The 20,447-nt window shown below is 36.4% G+C and overlaps 1 protein-coding gene across 7 annotated transcripts in view; it reads left to right on the top strand.

Moving 5' to 3' along the window:
- The window catches only part of si:ch1073-416j23.1 (rac GTPase-activating protein 1), a 118,276-nt gene that overhangs the window by 38,726 nt on the left and 59,103 nt on the right, over positions 1-20,447 (top strand). For all 7 annotated transcript variants that reach the window (XM_051931004.1, XM_051931007.1, XM_028806482.2 and 4 more), the window contains 4 exons: positions 864-942; positions 5,383-5,436; positions 6,039-6,140; positions 16,108-16,240. In XM_051931004.1, coding sequence (XP_051786964.1) covers positions 864-942; positions 5,383-5,436; positions 6,039-6,140; positions 16,108-16,240 — 368 coding nt within the window. The remainder of the gene's footprint in view (positions 1-863; positions 943-5,382; positions 5,437-6,038; positions 6,141-16,107; positions 16,241-20,447) is intronic.

Genomic DNA, 20,447 nt, shown 5'->3' on the forward strand with positions numbered 1-20,447 from the left:
CAAAATCTATTTGCATGAAGCTTATCACATCAGACCCAAGAGGAATCTACACTGGAATCCTTGAAAAAAGGTTTTTTAACTATTACTGTGTGAACACTTGTCAGTATGAGATTTCATTTATTTTTTTATAAATTTGCAAACATTTCTAAAATCTTGTTTTTGCTGCATTATTCTAAATAAAATAGTTAAAAATAAGGCTGCAGTATGTGTAAAAAGTCTGAATACTTTCTGAGGGTGCTGTACTATTTAGTTGAAAAGATTGATTTTATTTAACTGTGAATATTGGGAGGAGGTAAATATTTTCTCACAGCATTGTACTTCAGTAGTTTCTGACTTACACCTGGATGTAAAGCGTGATCTCAACACTGAGAGCAGAGGATGCCTCTTATACAAACAGAAAAGAAGGATGAAAATGGAGAATTTAAGAAGGTTCTCTGCATTCAGGTTTTATGGTCATGGGTTCTTGCTTTTTAGCTCATCCAAGTCGTATCTTGGCATACCTGATGTATTTGTTACTTCCATACCTAGAAGCACAATCGACCCAGCTTCAGTTAGTGTCCATTGTGTAACAGTAGACATGATGCTACAGTATAAGTTCATTTTGCTGTTACAAGCTTACAGTTTGGCTTTGTGAGATATGAAAAGAATAATTACTGTATTGAATCCTGTAATAAAACAATAATTAGTGTTACACCACACAAGCTTTTGACTAGTTAAGTTGAATTTCGTAAAATAACACGAGAAATTAGTTTTTGCTTATTCATTTGTTCTTGCTTTCTTTGTCAAAAAACAGACTTCTCAGTGTTGACTGGTGTTTGTTTATATAATGTATATTAGTACTAGTTGTTTGTGTTTCTTTCTAGATTATCAGTTATTGATGAGTCCTGCAATTCAACATTGTTTCATTCTGATATTAGTTATGACCGCACTGATGATGACCTGGTAAGGTTATTTTATTTTTTGTTTTCCAAGTAACTTTTATGTAATTATTCAACTTTAAATGTTTTAAAATGTATAGTTGCCTTTTTCACTTTCGGCATACTTTTCATTCAGATGGCATTTATTTACAGTCATTGTTCTCCCAAGATTTGTAGATGTGGAGTTCAAAATGTATTTTTAAGTAAAGGAATAGCCTTTTAAAGCAAATAATTAATTTTAAAAATAACATTTATTGTTAACAATATTAGAGTACTTTTTAACCAGCATTTTGTGACTGTAAGTAGTCTTCCAGCTGTTACAGAAAGTGTATTGGTCTTTTAGAATTTCAAAAATTGACTGTTTTGTGTATGTATTTGAGATTTTGTTAATGGAAAATGCAGTGCTGAGATTCGTCTGAAATCAGAGGATTCATTTTTTGGTTACTCCTGAAACTCTTGAGTTCGGCACCAAGACTTTCAGACTGTTATATGCCAGTACCTGGTTAAAAATTAAAAAAAAAAGTCGTTTTTTTTTTTTTTAAATGAAGTAAAACATAACAGTCTAGAAAGTCTATATTAGGTAATTACCTTTTAATATTGGTGTAGTGTGATCATATGGATCACTACCGTAAAACTACATATGTAATAATACACATTTTAGATTACAGTATGTAATCTGGTATTGGGCTTCATTATACAGAAGGATTTAGCAAGTCTTTGTCCATTATTGTTGTGATTAACAGGGAAACCACAATGTTTTCAAAAGGAAGACATGCATGATGAATATTTGAGGAGTTCTTGCTTGGGTCTGATCTGCTTCTGAAGACTTTACTAGCTAATGCAACCTGAAGTATGCTTACAAAATGTAAAAGAATATAATTTGTGAATCAACATTTTGGGTTTGTTATGGTTGCTCTAAAATGCAATCTGCAGAATATTAATATATGTTCAGTGCTTTAAACGTATACTTTGCAAAATATGAGAGTACTGGTTGGTGTTTACAGCAAAAGACTATATAGAGCCTTTATAGGTTAGACATAACCTCCAAATTATATAAAAAGCTGTAGTGCTTCTCTCCCTTAGATTTTCTCAAGCAATGTTTTGGAGAAAGATTGTATCATCTGCCTTAATTTAAAGGCTTAACTAGTTAATAAGTAAGTAATAAATATAAACCAATATTGTTAATCACATAACCATATACACTGTTTTTATTATCTGTTTGATTACATTTAACAGGTTAAAAATTAATATGTTAGAATTAGACATTACAATTAACATTAAGATTTTTAGGGATTTGGTGAAACCTGCAGATTGACCAGGGATGGACAAATCCGTGTATTCAACTGTAGTCTTTATGATATAAACTTTCTACAAAAAAATGCTTTTATTTCAACGTTAAGTAAAATGTTGGACTTTTCTCTTTTTTTAGTGGTATATTTATTTACTTAAGGAAATGGGGAGGAATAGGAGGATTAAATATATCAAAGGAAGGAAATAATATTGCATATCATATGTTCTATAATGTGGTATTAATTTAATAGAACACTTGAAGTGATTTTAACCCTTGCAGATGATACCAAGATAGGTGGATTAGCAGATAATTAGGAATCCGTTATATCGTTACAGAAGGACTTCGATAGCATACAGGCTTTGGCAGATTTGTGGCAGATGAAGTTTTAATGTCAGTAAATGTAAAGTATTACACATAGGAAGTAAAAATGTTAGGTCTGAATACACAATAGGCGGTCGGAAAAATCGAGAGTACACCTTTATGAGAAGGATTTAGGAGTCATAGTGAACTCTAAGCTGTCGACTTCCCGACCAGTGTTCAGAAGCCATTAAGAAGGCTAACAGAATGTTAGATTATATAGCACGGTGTGTGGAGTACAAGTCCAAGGAGGTTATGCTCAACCTTTTATAATGCACTGGTGAGGCCTCATCTTGAGTACTGTGTGCAGTTTTGGTCTCCAGGCTTCAAAAAGGACATAGCAGTATTGAAAAGGTCCAGAAAAGAGTGACTAGGCTGATTCCAGGGCTACAGGGGTTGAATTATGAGGAAAGATTAAAAGAGCTGAGCCTATACAGTTTAAACAAAAGAAGATTAAGAAATGACATGATTGAAGTGTTTAAAATTATGAAGGGAATTAGTACAGTGGATCGAGCCTGTTATTTTAAAATGAGTTCATCAAGAACACAGGGACACAGTTGGAAACTTAAGGGTAAATTTCACACAAACATTAGGAAGTTTTTCTTTACACAAAGAACAATGGACACTTGGAATAAGCTACCAAGTAGTGTGGTAGACAGTAAGAATTTAGGGACTTTCAAAACTCGACTTAATGTTTTTTTGGAAGAAATAAGTGGATAGGACTGGCGAGCTTTGTTGGGCTGAGTGGCCTGTTCTAGTCTAGAGTGTTCTAATGTTCTAAACTAAAAATTTTATACAAAGTGAACAGCAGGATTTAACAAATCACTGGTTCCTGCCAAGGGAATAAAGCACAGAGGAACTTAGACGTTTTGACATGCCAGTGGATTTATTAGAGTATTCAATTTTACTCATGCTAGAAGGGTTCAGTTAGTTGGATTTTGTATCCAATTTTTTTTTTTTTTAATATTAGAGCATGATGTGACTTTTAAACAAATAGCTTGATCATATAAGTTAGTGCTGTGTAGCAAAGGAGAGCATACTTTGTATCCTTAGTTCAAATACTTGTCAGTATTGTGCAAGATTAGTGAACAACTTTTTTTCGTGTGTGTGTGCATTTTATGCAGCTTCTAACATGCCCTTAAGTAGTGCATTATGAGTAGTACATTATTAAAGCAATCTGCAGCATGGCTTTCCCAGCCCCTTTTAGAGGAAAGTTTTAGGAGATTTTAGGAATACCTTCATCTTCATATTCTGAAAGTCAGTCAATCCGTTGAAGATGTTCTGGTTTAACAGCCACTTCCTTGTCTTTTTTGGAATATTTGTATGTTATCCTTTCCTTTAGAGTACTGTTAGTAGCAAGAACGTGTTCGAGAACGATCCCAGTCTTTTTTTTTTTTCTGTAAAGTCCATTATTAAAGTAGCATGTTTAGCATAGTTGAGGTATTAAACTATATCCCCAGTGGATTAAAGGTAAAAAGCTTTGCTAATGGCAAATGTATCACTTTGAAAGACCTTGTCTTCACGTACAGTTTCACACTTGAGATATATTAGAAACTAAAGGTTAAAGAATGGAAAAAAATGTTACCTTGTAGCAGTGACTTATTTGAAGTGTAATAACACCTTAAACACAGTGTAGGGTGAAACCATGGCCTTCATTAAGGGTATACATTGGCAGAGAAGAGGTATTATCAGAGTTTTTTATACTAACTGGAGTCTTAAACAATTTGTTTTATTTGCAGATGCTTTTCCTTGTGAACTTAATCGCTGTTAACAGCATGGATCTCCTTCATTAATTTGCTCTGACTTATCTCTTGTTTTAAGTTCTGTTAAAGGTCACAGCAGTACAAGAAGATTTTGCTTTTAAAATTTGACATTTAGCTAATCATACTAGGTATCTTTATGGTTTTTATAGACCCCCTACCCTTTAGGGGTTATAGAGTGAAGAATTCTTTACCATTTCACATGTATGCTTATGTCTGGAGAGGTTTTTTTAAGGATGGTGTACTAGTTCCATTTTATTTTATTCCATTGCTTATTCAAAGTGAGCAATTTTAAATAGTGAGATAATTAGTGTATAAAGTACAGCACAAAGTAATTTATATTGATAACGTACTATGGAGATAATACAAACATTCAAAATATTTGCCAGAAGTGTGTTGCACGATATTTAATGGAAATTCCTTTTGTTTCTTTTAAGAAACAGGATTATGGGACAAAATATAATGCATGCTTTAGAATTTCTCTCGTGATATTTTGTGCTGTTTTCACTAAAACTTGCAAAATATTAATTATGTGAGATCATGTTAAGGCTAAATCTGCAGAGAAATAGTAATAAAACCAGGTTTTTGTGGACATATTATTGTTAAAAATGGGAAAAGGCTTTCCACAGATTTAGAGAAATTGAAAAAACTGTTGATCTTTTTGTTTGCTTAGTTTCTTAATGTACCTTGATATTTTGTATCCCACACCCCAATAAGCATTCTTAATTAGCATATCAGGAGAAATAAAAGCTTGGATCTAGTTTCTTTTAAAAAGGTAGTATTTTTTTAAAAAGTAAAAAAAAAAAAAACACAAACTATATCCAACAGGGGATACGTGTTCTTTGAAAATGGGTTCGTTTTGAATTACAGCTCATTTGTTTTTATTTGATTTAATTATTGAAAAGTTTTGTTTTTAGTTGTAAAACAAATGTGTCCAACTTTAAAATGTCAAGACTGTATTTTGATCAATGTTTTTTGATGCTGTCTTTGGAATAAATTATCAAGTAGTGCAGCGTTGTCACAGTTGTTCTAATGTTCTAATTTTATAATTTAATAGGATTTGGAGACATCCGTCATTAAACATTTAAAACCAAGGCCACGTGATAGAAGAGTAAGTAGTATATATACAAAGCTATTGGGTAAGCATGGCACCTAACATTATTAAAATGATTCAGTCTTATAAAAGTGTTAATTTCTCTTGCATTGTTTCCAGATAGTGATAGGATTATTTGCTTGCACCAGCATAGCGTCATTTTTTTGTGGAGGTTCTAGGGATTGGATCTGTTAACACAACTTTTTAAAGTTTTGAATTGTCCTGTTAAAATAAACGTCTCTTTTGCCTTAATTGTTGCAATTGTTAATGCAATAATAAATGTTAATTTTTTTGGGCTTTATAATATGGGTATGCCGAAGTTCATGTAGAAAATTATCTTTGCATCTTAACATCTTGGATAACCATGGTTGTGTTTAGGGAGATGAGTATAGGATTTATTAAAATCTATCCATTGTATGGATTCCAGGCAAAACAGTCTTGGCATATTCTTTTTTCTCCTAGTTTGTGCTGCACTGTTTAAAGCTATTAAATTTAGTATTTTTTTTTTTTTTGTTAATACTTGTGTACAACTAAATATTCTAATAGATAATCCTATATTTCTATTGAATTTTTTTTTTTAATTTATATTCTAAAATATATAAAAAATATTTATTTTCCAGCGTACATCATTCGCTCCTGCTGCTGGCCTTCCAGTACAACCAAAGCGCTGCCGGCCCAGTGGTTGTTCAGGAGATTTGTTTGTTGCCACGACTACTGAAAATGTAAGTATTTTGAATGTTTTACTGGAGGCAAAGGTTTTCGTTTTTTTTTTTTTTTTTTTGTATGCTGCATGGTAAGACATCATTTATAATTTAACAAAGAAGGATGCATTATGTAGAGAAAAAGGAGATTTGCATCTAATTTAATGCAGCAGAAGTTGTTCTTGAGAGATGTTATAGGTATTTTGCAGTTTTGTTTATATATTATTAATTTTGGCTAAGGTATACAGTCTTGTTTCTCTAATTACCAAAAAAAGTGTCATAGTAAGGTGTAGCTAGTTCATGACTATAAACTAGGGATAGTCTTTTTTAAAAATTGCCTTTTTTTAAATTTCCTTTCCATTTCTTTTTCCTTGACTACTTTGCTTGCTATATTCCTTCAGAAGACATCAGTAAAGACTTGCATACTACAAAATACTCTTAACTCCTCTCCCAGTATTTTACCCACTTTATACTGTGTATGACTAGCAAAGCATACTGTATTTGTAGACACCTGGCAATTGTGATTTTTACTATAAATATGAACATTTCTTATCTTCAGAAATAAAGTATCAAGTAGAAACTATGCAGAAAAGAGCAAGTAATTGAATCTCCAAACAAAAGACATACGCTACTCAGACAGGTTCATAGAAATAAACCTCTTTACTCTTTAACAGAGAAGGCTGTGTGGGGGATTGTCTGGCTACATCAGATGGGACTAGGGTTGCCAACTTTCCAAAACAAAAATAAGAAATGTCCTTCGTTACAGTGGGGGGTTGGAAATTTGTGGGGGGTGGTGCATGAATAAGGTGTTTGGGGATTTAAGTATTTATTAATAATCAAATATGCCACTCCCTATTGTGTTTTCCAAAAAGTGTTGATTGTGCAGTATTTATTCCCAACATTTATGGAAACAGTTTAACAGCATAAAAAGCAATACAAATATTGGTGCAACGGTATCACCAACAGCAAGTGCAGTTTACAGATATTCCATAATGTTTTAAATGCATTAATTGCATTTGACATCCCCAAAAAACCTCAGAGCAAAAAAATAGCCCCTAAAACATTGTTGCAATATATTCAGTAGCAGCAAGTACATTCCTTATCATTGTTGTAGCAACATCTGTCTTTACTTTTTTCTTTTTCTGTGGATATATAAGGCGTTTCTGGAATTTTTAAGTCAGTAACTTTTGTGGTTTAGTTTTAGGGCACAATCTACACTATTCTAGCTTAGATTGTGCTCCACTGTGTAGTAAATATGTGCCATCTCAGCTGCACTCACCTACAGTGGATATAACTTGTCTACACACCCCTGCCAAATTTGTGGGTTTTGTGTGATAAAAATATGAAACCAAGAGAAATCCTGTCATACCTTATTCCAAGTCAAAATAAATCAAACTGTTTATTGAAAAAGGGAAACAAATCATACAAAAACTAGGTTGCATTAGTGTGCACAATCTTTAATGTTCAAGGAGGTGGCTGCATTCAGAATCAACCAATCACAACAAGTCTAATCTCAAATAGTACTTAGTATACACTTGATATTAATTAAAGTGTCTCAGATTGAGCTCGGATAAAGTTTGGCTGTTCCTGTAGGATTACTCTGATATCCTCTTGGTTGCAACATACTCCAAAAGCTATGGTCTGCAAAGGGCTTTTAAAACATGAACTGGATCTCATCATTGAAAGGACTTTTGTATCCTCTGTATATTAAAGATGATCGTGAGTAGTAGAATACTATTTTGTTACAAAACTTTGTTAGAAATGAAATGGATATTTCTCCTATTAGCTATGATTATTACATCGCCCTTATGTTCACAAGGATTTTGGGTATATGTAGTTCTGACCAAATTATATTGTACATTTGTTTCAGACGTTGTTAATACTACTATATTCTATATATTTATTATTAATCAAATTAGCATATTTAAAATATCAACAATGCATCATTACCATATCTGCTTCAGGTGATGTGTGAGGCACTAGGAATTGTACAGTATACTGGGTGCTCTGTCTCATGTTAATAGTGTGCCTTTTTCCAGCCGCAAGCTGCTTGACATCACATACACTTCCATGTGCAACAGAAAATGCACCCCAGCGCACTTTAAAGTGTGCTTTGTAGGAACCTTCTGTAACAGATTCAAACCATGGATAATGGATTTCATATTTTAGGCATAAATGCTATAAATGCCTTTGTTTAGCAGGAGAACTTGGAGTCAATTTAGAAGCAGAAGCTATTCTCTCCCACACTAGCACCAACTGGCTTAAGCAATTGGTGTCTACATATCTGGCAACAAACATGATGCATATGAACCAGAGTGGAGGAGAGAGAGCATATATTGCTCCTTGATTTGTTTGTTTAGCAAACATCCTTTACATGTTTTATCAAGAAAAACTATTGATTGTACAAGGGTATTACAGATTATTTTAATACTGTTGGAATCATGTATAAAATCTAGAATAAATATTGTTGTGTACTGATTTCTCAAGAAATGAAACATGTCAAATTCAAATACAGAACGTTTCCATAAAACAAGAAACAAGTTGGCAACCCTAGCTGACATATTATTCCTGTTTTTCTCTGCCTCTTTCTTAACTGAAGCACTCTCTATACTTCAGGTGATTTCTTCACCAGCTGCTGTCAGAATTTGTAGAGTGGAAGGTTATGGAGGATGTTTTTCAACTATCAAGCAGGTCAGCAGTTGTATGGTTCTCAAGTGCCAGGGTTGTCTTTATAACTTTAACATTTATTTCTGTAGCTTATTTTCATGCACATGATGTAGCTCAAAGTATATTACAAGATGAAAAGAAAAACAAATTTAAATTAGGTAAGAATAATAAAGGATAAGTAATAAAAAACAAACCAATATGAGATTACATAACACAGATACAGTGGTGTGAAAAACTATTTGCCCCCTTCCTGATTTCTTATTCTTTTGCATGTTTGTCACACAAAATGTTTCTGATCATCAAACACATTTAAACCATTAGTCAAATATAACACAAGTAAACACAAAATGCAGTTTTTAAATGATGGTTTTTATTATTTAGGGAGAAAAAAAATCCAAACCTACATGGCCCTGTGTGAAAAAGTAATTGCCCCCTTGTTAAAAAATAACCTAACTGTGGTGTATCACACCTGAGTTCAATTTCCGTAGCCACCCCCAGGCCTGATTACTGCCACACCTGTTTCAATCAAGAAATCACTTAAAATCGGAGCTTCCTGACACAGAGAAGTAGACTAAAAGCACCTCAAAAGCTAGACATCATGCCAAGATCCAAAGAAATTCAGGAACAAATGAGAACAGAAGTTATTGAGATCTATCAGTCTGGTAAAGGTTATAAAGCCATTTCTAAAGCTTTGGGACTCCAGCGAACCACAGTGAGAGCCATTATCCACAAATGGCAAAAACATGGAACAGTGGTGAACCTTCCCAGGAGTGGCCGTCCGACCAAAATTACCCCAAGAGCGCAGAGACTAATCATCCGAGAGGTCACAAAAGGCCCCAGGACAACGTCTAAAGAACTGCAGGCCTCACTTGCCTCAATTAAGGTCAGTGTTCACGACTCCACCATAAGAAAGAGACTGGGCAAAAACAGCCTGCATGGCAGATGTCCAAGACGCAAACCACTGTTAAGCAAAAAGAACATTAGGGCTCGTCTCAATTTTGCTAAGAAACATCTTAATGATTGCCAAGACTTTTGGGAAAATACCTTGTGGACTGATGAGACAAAAATTGAACTTTTTGGAAGGCAAATGTCCCGTTACATCTGGCGTAAAAGGAACACAGCATTTCAGAAAAAGAACATCATACCAACAGTAAAATATGGTGGTGGTAGTGTGACGGTCTGGGGTTGTTTTGCTGCTTCAGGACCTGGAAGGCTTGCTGTGATAAATGGAACCATGAATTCTACTGTCTACCAAAAAATCCTGAAGGAGAATGTCCGGCCATCTGTTCGTCAACTCAAGCTGAAGCGATCTTGGGTGCTGCAACAGGACAATGACCCAAAACACACCAGCAAATCCACCTCTGAATGGCTGAAGAAAAACAAAATGAAGACTTTGGAGTGGCCTAGTCAAAGTCCTGACCTGAATCCAATTGAGATGCTATGGCATGACCTTAAAAAGGCGGTTCATGCTAGAAAACCCTCAAATAAAGCTGAATTACAACAATTTTGCAAAGATGAGTGGGCCAAAATTCCTCCAGAGCGCTGTAAAAGACTCATTGCAAGTTATCGCAAATGCTTGATTGCAGTTATTGCTGCTAAGGGTGGCCCAACCAGTTATTAGGTTCAGGGGGCAATTACTTTTTCACACAGGGCCATGTAGGTTTGGATTTTTTTTTCTCCCTAAATAATAAAAACCACCATTTACAAACTGCATTTTGTGTTTACTTGTGTTATATTTGACTAATGGTTAAATGTGTTTGATGATCAGAAACATTTTGTGTGACAAACATGCAAAAGAATAAGAAATCAGGAAGGGGGCAAATAGTTTTTCACACCACTGTATATCTAATTAGTAGAAAAGTAGAGTCCATAGAGGACTGGAAGGACAGAAAAAAAAATTCAAGTTGAGCTGGAGAGACATGACACAATCTGCAGTTCTAAGGCCAAAAGACCACCCAGCCCCCACTGGGCATTCTACTTGACATAAATGTTCTTAAGTCAATCCTCATTGTTTCCAGGCTTTGTCACAGAGGATTTAATGCAGTGGGTCCTGTGGACAGCTGGGATACTTACCTTCATTCAAACATCACAGGTTGCCTGAAACGCCACCACAGGAAATGGGGAAAAGAGCAGAGAAAAGTAGAAATTAGTAAAAATGGCAGCTCCCTGAAAAATAATTGTGTATTATGTGTGTTTACGTATGTTTTGGAATATTTTACAGTAATATAATACAAACTTCAGTATCTGCCCACAAGGTAAGTGAGTTTAAGTACTGAAAAGTGCTACTGTCTTGAGATTATGATTCTATTCTTTGAGAAGGTGGACATCCTATTTTGGTATGTTACGACTAATGAGATCTTTCATTACTTGCCCATTAATAAATCTGAATTACATCTCCTTTCTTTGGTTTGCACACAAGTGTTCTATATATTTAATACCTCTAATACTACTAATTATTAATTATATAAATTCGGATTAATGTTTAATACTAGGGGGCTCTGCCCCCTGCTCGCTTCGCTCGCCCACCCCTGGGTTTGGTTTACCGGACAATTTAAAGAGATTATTTTCATAGGAATTGTTACATATGCATTATTTTCACATTTACTTTAAAACTTAAACAATACTTGCCCTTTATTTCCGGCCACGGGCGTGTTTACATCTCTTTCTCGCAGGACGTATAATGTTGCTCGTGTTGTGAAGGGGGTGCTGCTGAATGCACGCTAAGGAGATGCCGTCGGATCATCTGCTGTCATCCTGCTGCTGGCGAGCCTGCCTGTTCTGCTTGTCTCGCTGTCCAATCTTTTCAAAGCCTGTACAGCAGCTGTCCTTTTGCCACTTTGTGTCTCTGCCGCTCGCATTGTGATTGTGGTTTGGGGGGCTAGGGTGGCTGATTGCACGCTAAGGTGAAGCAGTCGGATCATCTACTGGCTTTCTGCTGCTGGCGAGCTGCGTGTTTTAAGAGCTGGGAGCACATGAAGCGTGTCTGCCAAAAGCAATCCAACAACTGCTAGGTTAGATGTCCGTGGGCTTGTTTTAAATGATGTCTCACCGCCTTGTCTCGCGCAACGTTGTAAAACAAATACTTGTCCTTTATTTCCGGCCCTGGGCATGGTTAAATCTGTTTCTCGCAGGACATATAACACTGCTCAGATTGTGAAGGGGGCGGCTGAACACATGCTAAGGAAATGCTGTTTTTCTGCTGCTGTCGCGCTGCCCGTCGATCATTTTAAAGCCTGTACAGCAGCTGTCCTTTTGCCACTTCGTGTCTCTGCTGCTCGCGTTGTGAAGGGGGGTGGTGAACACACGCTAAGGAGAGGCGGTCAGATCATCTGCTGGCTTTCTGCTGCTGGGAGCAAGTTAGTGTCTCTCGCGGGACTTCAGATTGTCTTCCGAGAAGATCGTGTCTCGTCTTCCTCCCAAAGATTTTTTTTTTTTAATAATAGATCATTCAGTGTTGGACATTATTAATAGCCAATATATGTAGTCTATCAGGAGTACATCTAAAATGTAGCTATGAAAAAGCTAAATTAACAAAGGGGGTTTTTAGGAGTTTCCTAAAATGTTCCACAGATTTAGCCTGGCATGTACAGTGGGTATAGAAAAGAATCACCCCCTTTGAAATATTCCCATTTTGTTTTGATTTACAGCCTTAAATGAAAACACACAAACCAATATTTTTTCCAGCTTTACTTACTCAATGCAATCTATAACATCCAAATGAAAGATATCACAGCTACAGTTCAGAAGAATTTTAAAAAATAAAATAAAAATTTCAATATATATTTTAATACAGTTCAGCATTGGACAGTATTAATAACCAATATGGAAAACTTAGATGACTACAATATTAAGTGCAGTACGTCAGTGTTAACGGAATGTTTCCCTGCTCCTGTCATTATTAGATATAGTTGCTTTGCTTAAGGAAATGGAAACATTTATATACATCTATATCTACAGTATATCTCATTTTAACTGGAATTAAAACATAGTGAATATTTTTGCTTCTAGACATTTTGTTATTCACTACCTCATGGCTGAACAGTACAGATCTGAGGTTTATTTTATTACATGAACTAAATTCAATAAATATTTGCCTACAAATGTGTTAAATGCTATATTATATACAATGTGTAAATCAGTATTTGTTTCCTTTTAGTGAGTATTTAAGCTCTTTTAAAGTGCTGTTTAGGCAGGAATATAAAAAAAAAATATAGACATTCACTTTATTCATACCTTCAAGGAAATTTGGATGTCTAGTAGCTCAAGTACATCAGTAAAAATTGTTACAAAGTATTTATATTTTAAAAAAAAAAAGCAAGGAGAACAAAAGAGAGATAAATAGTAAAAAGTAAAAATAGTCAGTTGTTACAGTGTCAGAAGGTGTAGTGATGACCAGGTCTTGAGAACAGAATTATAAACTCTCTCAGCAGTAGGAACAAATGATCTTCTAAAGCATTCTTCTAAAGCATTCTGTTCTATAGCACAGTGAGAGAAGACAACTGCTATGTTTGCTTCTCAGACCTGCCGAAATGTTATGGAGAGGGTAACTGCTCTTGTCAAGGATGTCCTATACCTTCTTCCCCATACACCTTTCTACCACTGTTCCCACTGAGTCCACAGTTCTGCCTAGCACTGAGCCAGCCTTCTTCACCAGCTTGTTCAGACTCTTCTTGTTCTTATCTATCCTACTGCCTCACCAACATATGACAGCAAAGAAGAGGACATTGTCAACAACTGACTGATAGAACAACGATAACATTTCAGTACATATGCTGAGTGATCAGATTCTTCTGAGGAAAAACAGCCTGCTCTGCACCTTCCTGTAGAGGACATTTGTGTTCACAGTCCAGTCTGTCATTAAGGTGAACACTTAACTATTTTGAAAGTGGGTAGACTCTAGTGTTTGATTCATTGTGCATATTGTTTTCCAGAATCAAAATAACCACCCTACTGTTTCATATTCAAAACTAAGATTCTGTCTGTAATTGTACCAAAAATCATTTATTATATTGCATTGTTATCTCACAGCTTTTGTGCTTTAAACTGTACTTGTCAAATGTCTTGGAAAATATAATTTATCAACTTTGTGTTGTCTGCCTTGTTGTGGTTGGTTTCTGCTTCCACAATGTATTCATGTGGAAGCACTGCTGTAATAGGCAAGTCTATACATATGCAGTGTGCGTGTGTGATTTAAAAAAATAAATATATATAAAATATATACAGGTGTGTGTGTGTGTGTGTATATATAATTATATATAATATATACACATACACATACATACATACATATATACAGTTAGGTCCATAAATATTTGGACAGAGACAACTTTTTTCTAATTTTGGTTCTGTACATTACCACAATGAATTTTAAATGAAACAACTCAGATGCAGTTGAAGTGCAGACTTTCAGCTTTAATTCACTGGGGTGAACAAAACGATTGCATAAAAATGTGAGGCAACTAAAGCATTTTTTTTAACACAGTCCCTTCATTTCAGGGGCTCAAAAGTAATTGGACAAATTAAATAACTGAAAATAAAATGTTCATTTCTAATACTTGGTTGAAAACCGTTTGCTGGCAATGACAGCCTGAAGTCTTGAACTCATGGACATCACTAGATGCTGTGTTTCCTCCTTTTTAATGCTCTGTCAGGCCTTTACTGCAGCGGCTTTCAGTTGCTGTTTATTTGTGGGCCTTTCTGTCCGAAGTTTAATCTTCAACAAGTGAAATGCATGCTCAATTGGGTTAAGATCAGGTGACTGACTTGGCCATTCAAGAATTTTCCACTTCTTTCCTTTAATGTTTTGGGTCATTGTCCATCTGTATCATGAAACGCCGCCCAATCAACTTGACTGCATTTAGCTGGATTTGAGCAGACAGTATGTCTCTGAACACCTCAGAATTTATTCGGCTGCTTCTGTCCTGTGTCACATAATCCATAAACACTAGTGTCCCAGTGCCACTGGCAGCCATGCACGCCCAAGCCATCACACTGCCTCCACCGTGTTTTACAGATGATGTGGTATGCTTTGGATAATGAGCTGTTCCACGCCTTCTCCATACTTTTTTCTTGCCATCATTCTGGTAGAGGTTGATCTTGGTTTCATCTGTCCAAAGAATGTTTTTCCAGAACTGCTAAAGAACATCTATTAAAGCCAGCACAAAGTCCAATCTAGCCTTTCTATTCTTGAGGCTTATGAGTGGCTTGCACCTTGCAGTGCACCCTCTGTATTTACTTTCATGCAGTCTTCTCTTTATGGTGGACTTGGATATCGATATGCCTACCCCCGGAGAGTGTTGTTCACTTGGTTGGCTGTTGTGAAGGGGTTTCTCTTCACCATGGAAATGATTCTGTGATCATCCACTACTGTTGTCTTCCGTGGACGTCCAGGTCTATTTGCGTTGCTGAGTTCACCAGTGCTTGCTTTCTTTCTCAGGATGTACCAAACTGTAGATTTGGCCACTCATAATATTGTAGCAATTTCTTGGATGGGTTTTTTCTGTTTTCGCAGCTTAAGGATGGCTTCTTTCACCTGCATGGAGAGCTCCTTTGACCGCATGTTGTCTGTTCACAGCAAAATCTTCCACATGCAAGCACCACACCTCAAATCAACTCCAGGCCTTTTATCTGCTTAATTGATAATGACATAACGACGGTCTTGCCCACACCTGCCCATGAAATAGCCTTTGAGTTAATTGTCCAATTACTTTTGAGCCCCTGAAATGAAGGGATTGTGTTAAAATGCTTTAGTTGCCTCACATTTTTATGCAATCGTTTTATTCACCCCAGTGAATTAAAGCTGAAAGTCTGCACTTCAACTGCATCTGAGTTGTTTCATTTAAAATTCACTGTGGTAATGTACAGAACCAAAATTAGAAAAAAGTTGTCTGTCCAAATATTTATGGACCTAACTACAGGTATATATGTGTGTGTGTGTGTATATGTGTGTGTGTGTGTGTGTATGTATGTGTGTGTGTGTGTGTGTGTATATATATATAATATATAAAGTTTTTATTTGGTAAAATTATGTGCCCCACAGTTTCTTTTTTTTTTTTTAGAATTGAACAACTAGAAAATTGTGGAGAAGCCATTCATTTTAACTGTTTACAAATTGAAATTAATGAAATTTGTTTTGTTGTGGAACACTTTCTTCTTGACTTGGCAAAAATAAATGTTGCAAAGGATAGTACTTTGGGATATGCTATGTTTTAAAATTGTGATACATCAGTACTCATTAAATAAGAAGTGACATTAAGAATTTTCAATGCTGTATTGAGACCACATACATTTTTATGTTTACTGTATTGTATATGCCTTTCAGATAAAGGAATGCATAGTTAGCAGAACTACGGTGAACATGCCAGAAAACAGTGGCTCAAGTAAAGAAGTATCAGCCTTAGAAACTGGGCCCAAGAGAAAATCATTCAGGAGCAGACAACTTTCCACAATTACAGGTTGCTTTTCTGTTATATTAAAGAATTTCTCTGTTGTGATAATCGGTTTACTTTGTGAGTGATACTCTGGTTCTGTGTTATCCTGGTCATCAAAAAGACATTTATAAAATTCATGGAAGGAATTTTATTTTGCTGTCATGCCTGGCTCTACTCTGTATTTGTAAATCCATTTGGTATCACTTGCGCAATGATATAAATATCAGACATTCTTTTGAGAAAATCTGGTAAAAATGCACAATACATTAAATTAAAACTGGGTATAAAATAAAAAGTAAATGAAAATAGTTGTTTTGAGTGCTCCTCAGCTGATTCAAAGTTCAGTCCATGGTTATTAGAAAGGTATGTTTACATTTTTGTAAAGTGTAGGTTTTATTTATTGCATGGTCCCGAAACTCCCACCCTTGCAATGTAGTAACCTCATACTCTCCTAGATATTTTGTGAGCCTCTAAATTCTGGATATAACTCAGTACAGTTTTAGCCATTAGTTGTCCACACCACTGTGAAATATTTTAAAGAAATGTCTAGGGCTCAGGGTGATTTTCTTTTGTATCAGAAATGATTTGCTTGAGGTTTTCTTGTAGTATTTGTATTTTATTCTCTATTATTCTGATTCAAAGCTTTGTTTCTCTTGTAGTTCTTTATGCAGTGTTTTATGCAGGTATTTTGTATCCAGTGTTGTGCATTTTATCTTTTCAGCTTTTTCCCTGTTGTTCAATCTGAAATTATGTGATGTGCCTTGAGCATGGCAAAAGTATCTATATAAATAAAATGTAGTAGTAGTAGTAGTAATACTGTTTGAGTGTTCCTAAATTCGAGCATTTCAGAACAGAAGTAATTAGATTTAGGGTGTGTTTGGGTTTTGGAATATTTTCATACAAATAATGAGAGATCTTTGGAATATGTGATCTAGTAGAGAAATACATTCTAACCAGCTAAATGACTACTCATGTATGTAATAATTCCTGTCACCAAACCACTGTTATAATGTGTGTTATGTGAGAAATATACTAAACCTTAAAAATAATGAAAATAATGTACAGACTTTATTGTAGGTCCCTTTTTAAGAGGGCTGCATATTTGCACTAAAGAACTTTGTTTTTTTCATTAGTTTATATCGGCTACCTGTTGTCACTTCTCAGGGAAAAATGCCAACATGTCAGGAATATCTCAGAAAACCTTCACTCCATCATTCCAGCTGTTCTGGAAGCCATTAATCAATCAACTAGGTGCAGCATTTGTTTTTTGTGTAGTGATGATTTACGTATATAATTTATGTACGTACTTCCAAACATGTTTTGGCCAACGTAAAAAAAGTGCCAACATTAAAAGGTAATTTGCAGCAGTGTCTTGTTTTTTAATATAATTGGAGCAATTTACTACACTCGTATTGCAATAAGGACACCTATTGGGAATGAAGCTGCTTTTGTTAACCGTAAGTAGTGACAAGTCATCTGCGATTTAAGTTTAAGGTGTGTTCATGGTATGCACATTTACAAGGTAATTAGGATTTTTAAAGGTAAATTTTCATAGAAATATGCATATGTGTTTTCTTGCTTCCGCCATATGATTAATTTCTTACACTAATCCAAGTTTTATAAGTGAGACTCATGGTGTATAATTTTCCGCTTGTGGACTCGTGAATTGCTGTGTACGTTTTCCATCAGGCTTTTCAATCTGTGATCTGACCCTAACAAACAGGAATTTTATTTGCTTGTCAAGCACCCAGGATCGAACCCACAGCCTCTTGGTTATAAGTCAGCAGTTCTTACTACTGCACCACGGAAGCTGTTGTATTATACTTGCAACTTTTGTGAAAGTGTTTATTTGATCATTGGACTTCAGCTTTCACACATTGTACATTTTGTCAATTATCACTAAAACATGAAAAACATTTCTGCTTTAACGATGTGTTTACATAGATTGTTGTAGACATGGAACACACATGAAATGCATGTGTTGCCAAATAACAATCTATTTTCCCTCAAAAACTCCAGCACTTCAATTGATTATCTGGGAATGATCTGGGAGAACTTCTTGCCCTTTCGACGGCGTTGGGGGTGGGGTGAGATGATATAGCAGACTGCTTGTGCTTATCGACACATTTACAAGACAAAAGACGCTGACAGAGAGGTACGAAGGGATTTAAGGTCGGCCGGAATTACACGTTTTTTCGTAGGCTTTGGTAATTCTAGTGTTAAATAAATAAATTGGAGTCCTGGAGCATGTAGGTTTCAGGCAGGTGCAGGTACATGTGGGGAAAATGCACACAGCCCTCCAATGTTGATCGGGACATTTAGCTGACTGCACATTCACACACAAATGTGGCAGATCGGTTAAGTGCTTCATTCACACCTTGGAATAGCGGATTATAGCACCTATACCCAATCAGTGCATAAAAGAGAGCCTGCTCAGTGACAGAAACAAACAAACAAAACAGAACTGTGAGTGAGAGCACAGTATTGGGTGCCAGAGCTAGTTTGAGGGAGAAGAACCAGAGCAGTTGATAGTCCTGTGGAGGAGTGAGTGATCGTTGCTCCAGAGGTGGATTGTTCCCCACTGAGTTAATGGAGGAGTGAATTTGAAGGTGGAGGTGTCTTTCCTAGGGACCCCAAACATGCTAGGAGAGTGTGGTGGAAGACCTAAGGACTGCTGTCTGTGAGCAGTTCAGCAGATTGCTGAAGGAGGCAGCCAAGACAGGAGCCAGAAGTAAGGGCTGCAGTTGCTGGTGTCTCCGCTGGCTTCAAGACCCTGAGCAGGGTGAGTCGGGAAGACAGAGAGTGGCAGTTGCTCTGGGCTCAGGTGAAAGAAAAGTAAGGGTTCAATAACTGTGTGGTTTTATTCTGGTTTTATTTTATTTATTCATTTATTGGATTTTAACTCCTGGGTATCTGATTTGATGGATTATTATATTATTTATGAAGGGCACTACACATTTGAACACTTTTTTCTTTTTTTTATAATAAAAGCACTCTCGCACTTGCATCTAATCTTGCTGTGTGTGTGTGTCCTCATTTGCCTGGCTGATCCTCAGGTACATTATTGGCAATTCCAGGTTCAGGTGGTTCCTAGAAGCTTCCAAGGACTGGGGAGCTAACCCTGACTGTTGTATTTTATATAGCATTGATGAGCCACAACATTAAAACCACCTGCGTAATATTGTGTAGGTCCCCCTTTTGCTGCCAAAACCGTTCTGACCTGTCAAGGTGTGGACTACAGAAGACTTCCTGATGGTGTGTTGTGGTATCTGACACCAAAATGTTAGCAGCCGATTTTTTCAAGTCCTGTAATTTCGAGGTGGGGTCTCTGTGGATGAGATGTGTTTTCTCAGCATGTCCCACAGATGCCCATTTGGATTGAGGTCTGGGGGATTTGGAGGCCCAAGTCAACACCTTGAACTCTTTGTCATGTTAAACAAAACATTCCTGAAGGGTTTGTGCAGTGTGGCATGGTGCATTATTCTGCTTGTAGAGGCCAGTGACATCAGGGTATACTATTGCCATGAAGGGGTTACGTGGTCTGCAACGATTTTTAGATATACAGTATGGTGCATGTCAAAGTAGCATCCACATGAATTAGAGACCTCAGTGCTTCCAGGTAGAACATTGCCCTGAATATCACACAGCCTCTGCTGGCTTGCCTACTTCCTACATCCTGCTACCATCTCTTCTCCAGGTAAATGTGGCACATGCACCTACCTGGCTGTCCATATTGTCTAAAAGCAAACATGATTCATCAAACCAGGCCAGCTTCCTCCATCGCTCCATGGCCGATTTCTAACGCTCACATGCCCATTGTAGGCAAGTTCAGTGGTGGACAGGGGTCAGCATGGGCACTCTGATCGATGTATGGCTATGTAGCACTGTGTCTTCTGACATGGTTGTGTTACAGCAGCTCTTCTGTGGGACGGACCAGATGGGAATAGCCTTCACCTTGGGTTACCATGACTTTGTCAGCGGTTCACTGGTTGTCCTTCCCTTGACCAATTTTGGTAAGTACTGACCACTGCATACCAAGAATACCTGATAAGGCTTACATTTTTTGAAGATGCTGTGACCCAGCTGTCTAGCTGTCACAGTTTGGCCCTTGTCAAAGTTGCTAAAATATTTACGCTTGCCCATTTTTCCTGTTTCCAACACCTCATCATCAAGAACATACTATTCACCTGCTACCTAATATATCGCGTTCCTTGATATTTGCCATTGTAAT

The sequence above is a fragment of the Erpetoichthys calabaricus genome, chromosome 8 (genome assembly GCF_900747795.2).
Source record: "Erpetoichthys calabaricus chromosome 8, fErpCal1.3, whole genome shotgun sequence".
Classification (NCBI taxonomy): Eukaryota; Metazoa; Chordata; class Cladistia; order Polypteriformes; family Polypteridae; genus Erpetoichthys; species Erpetoichthys calabaricus.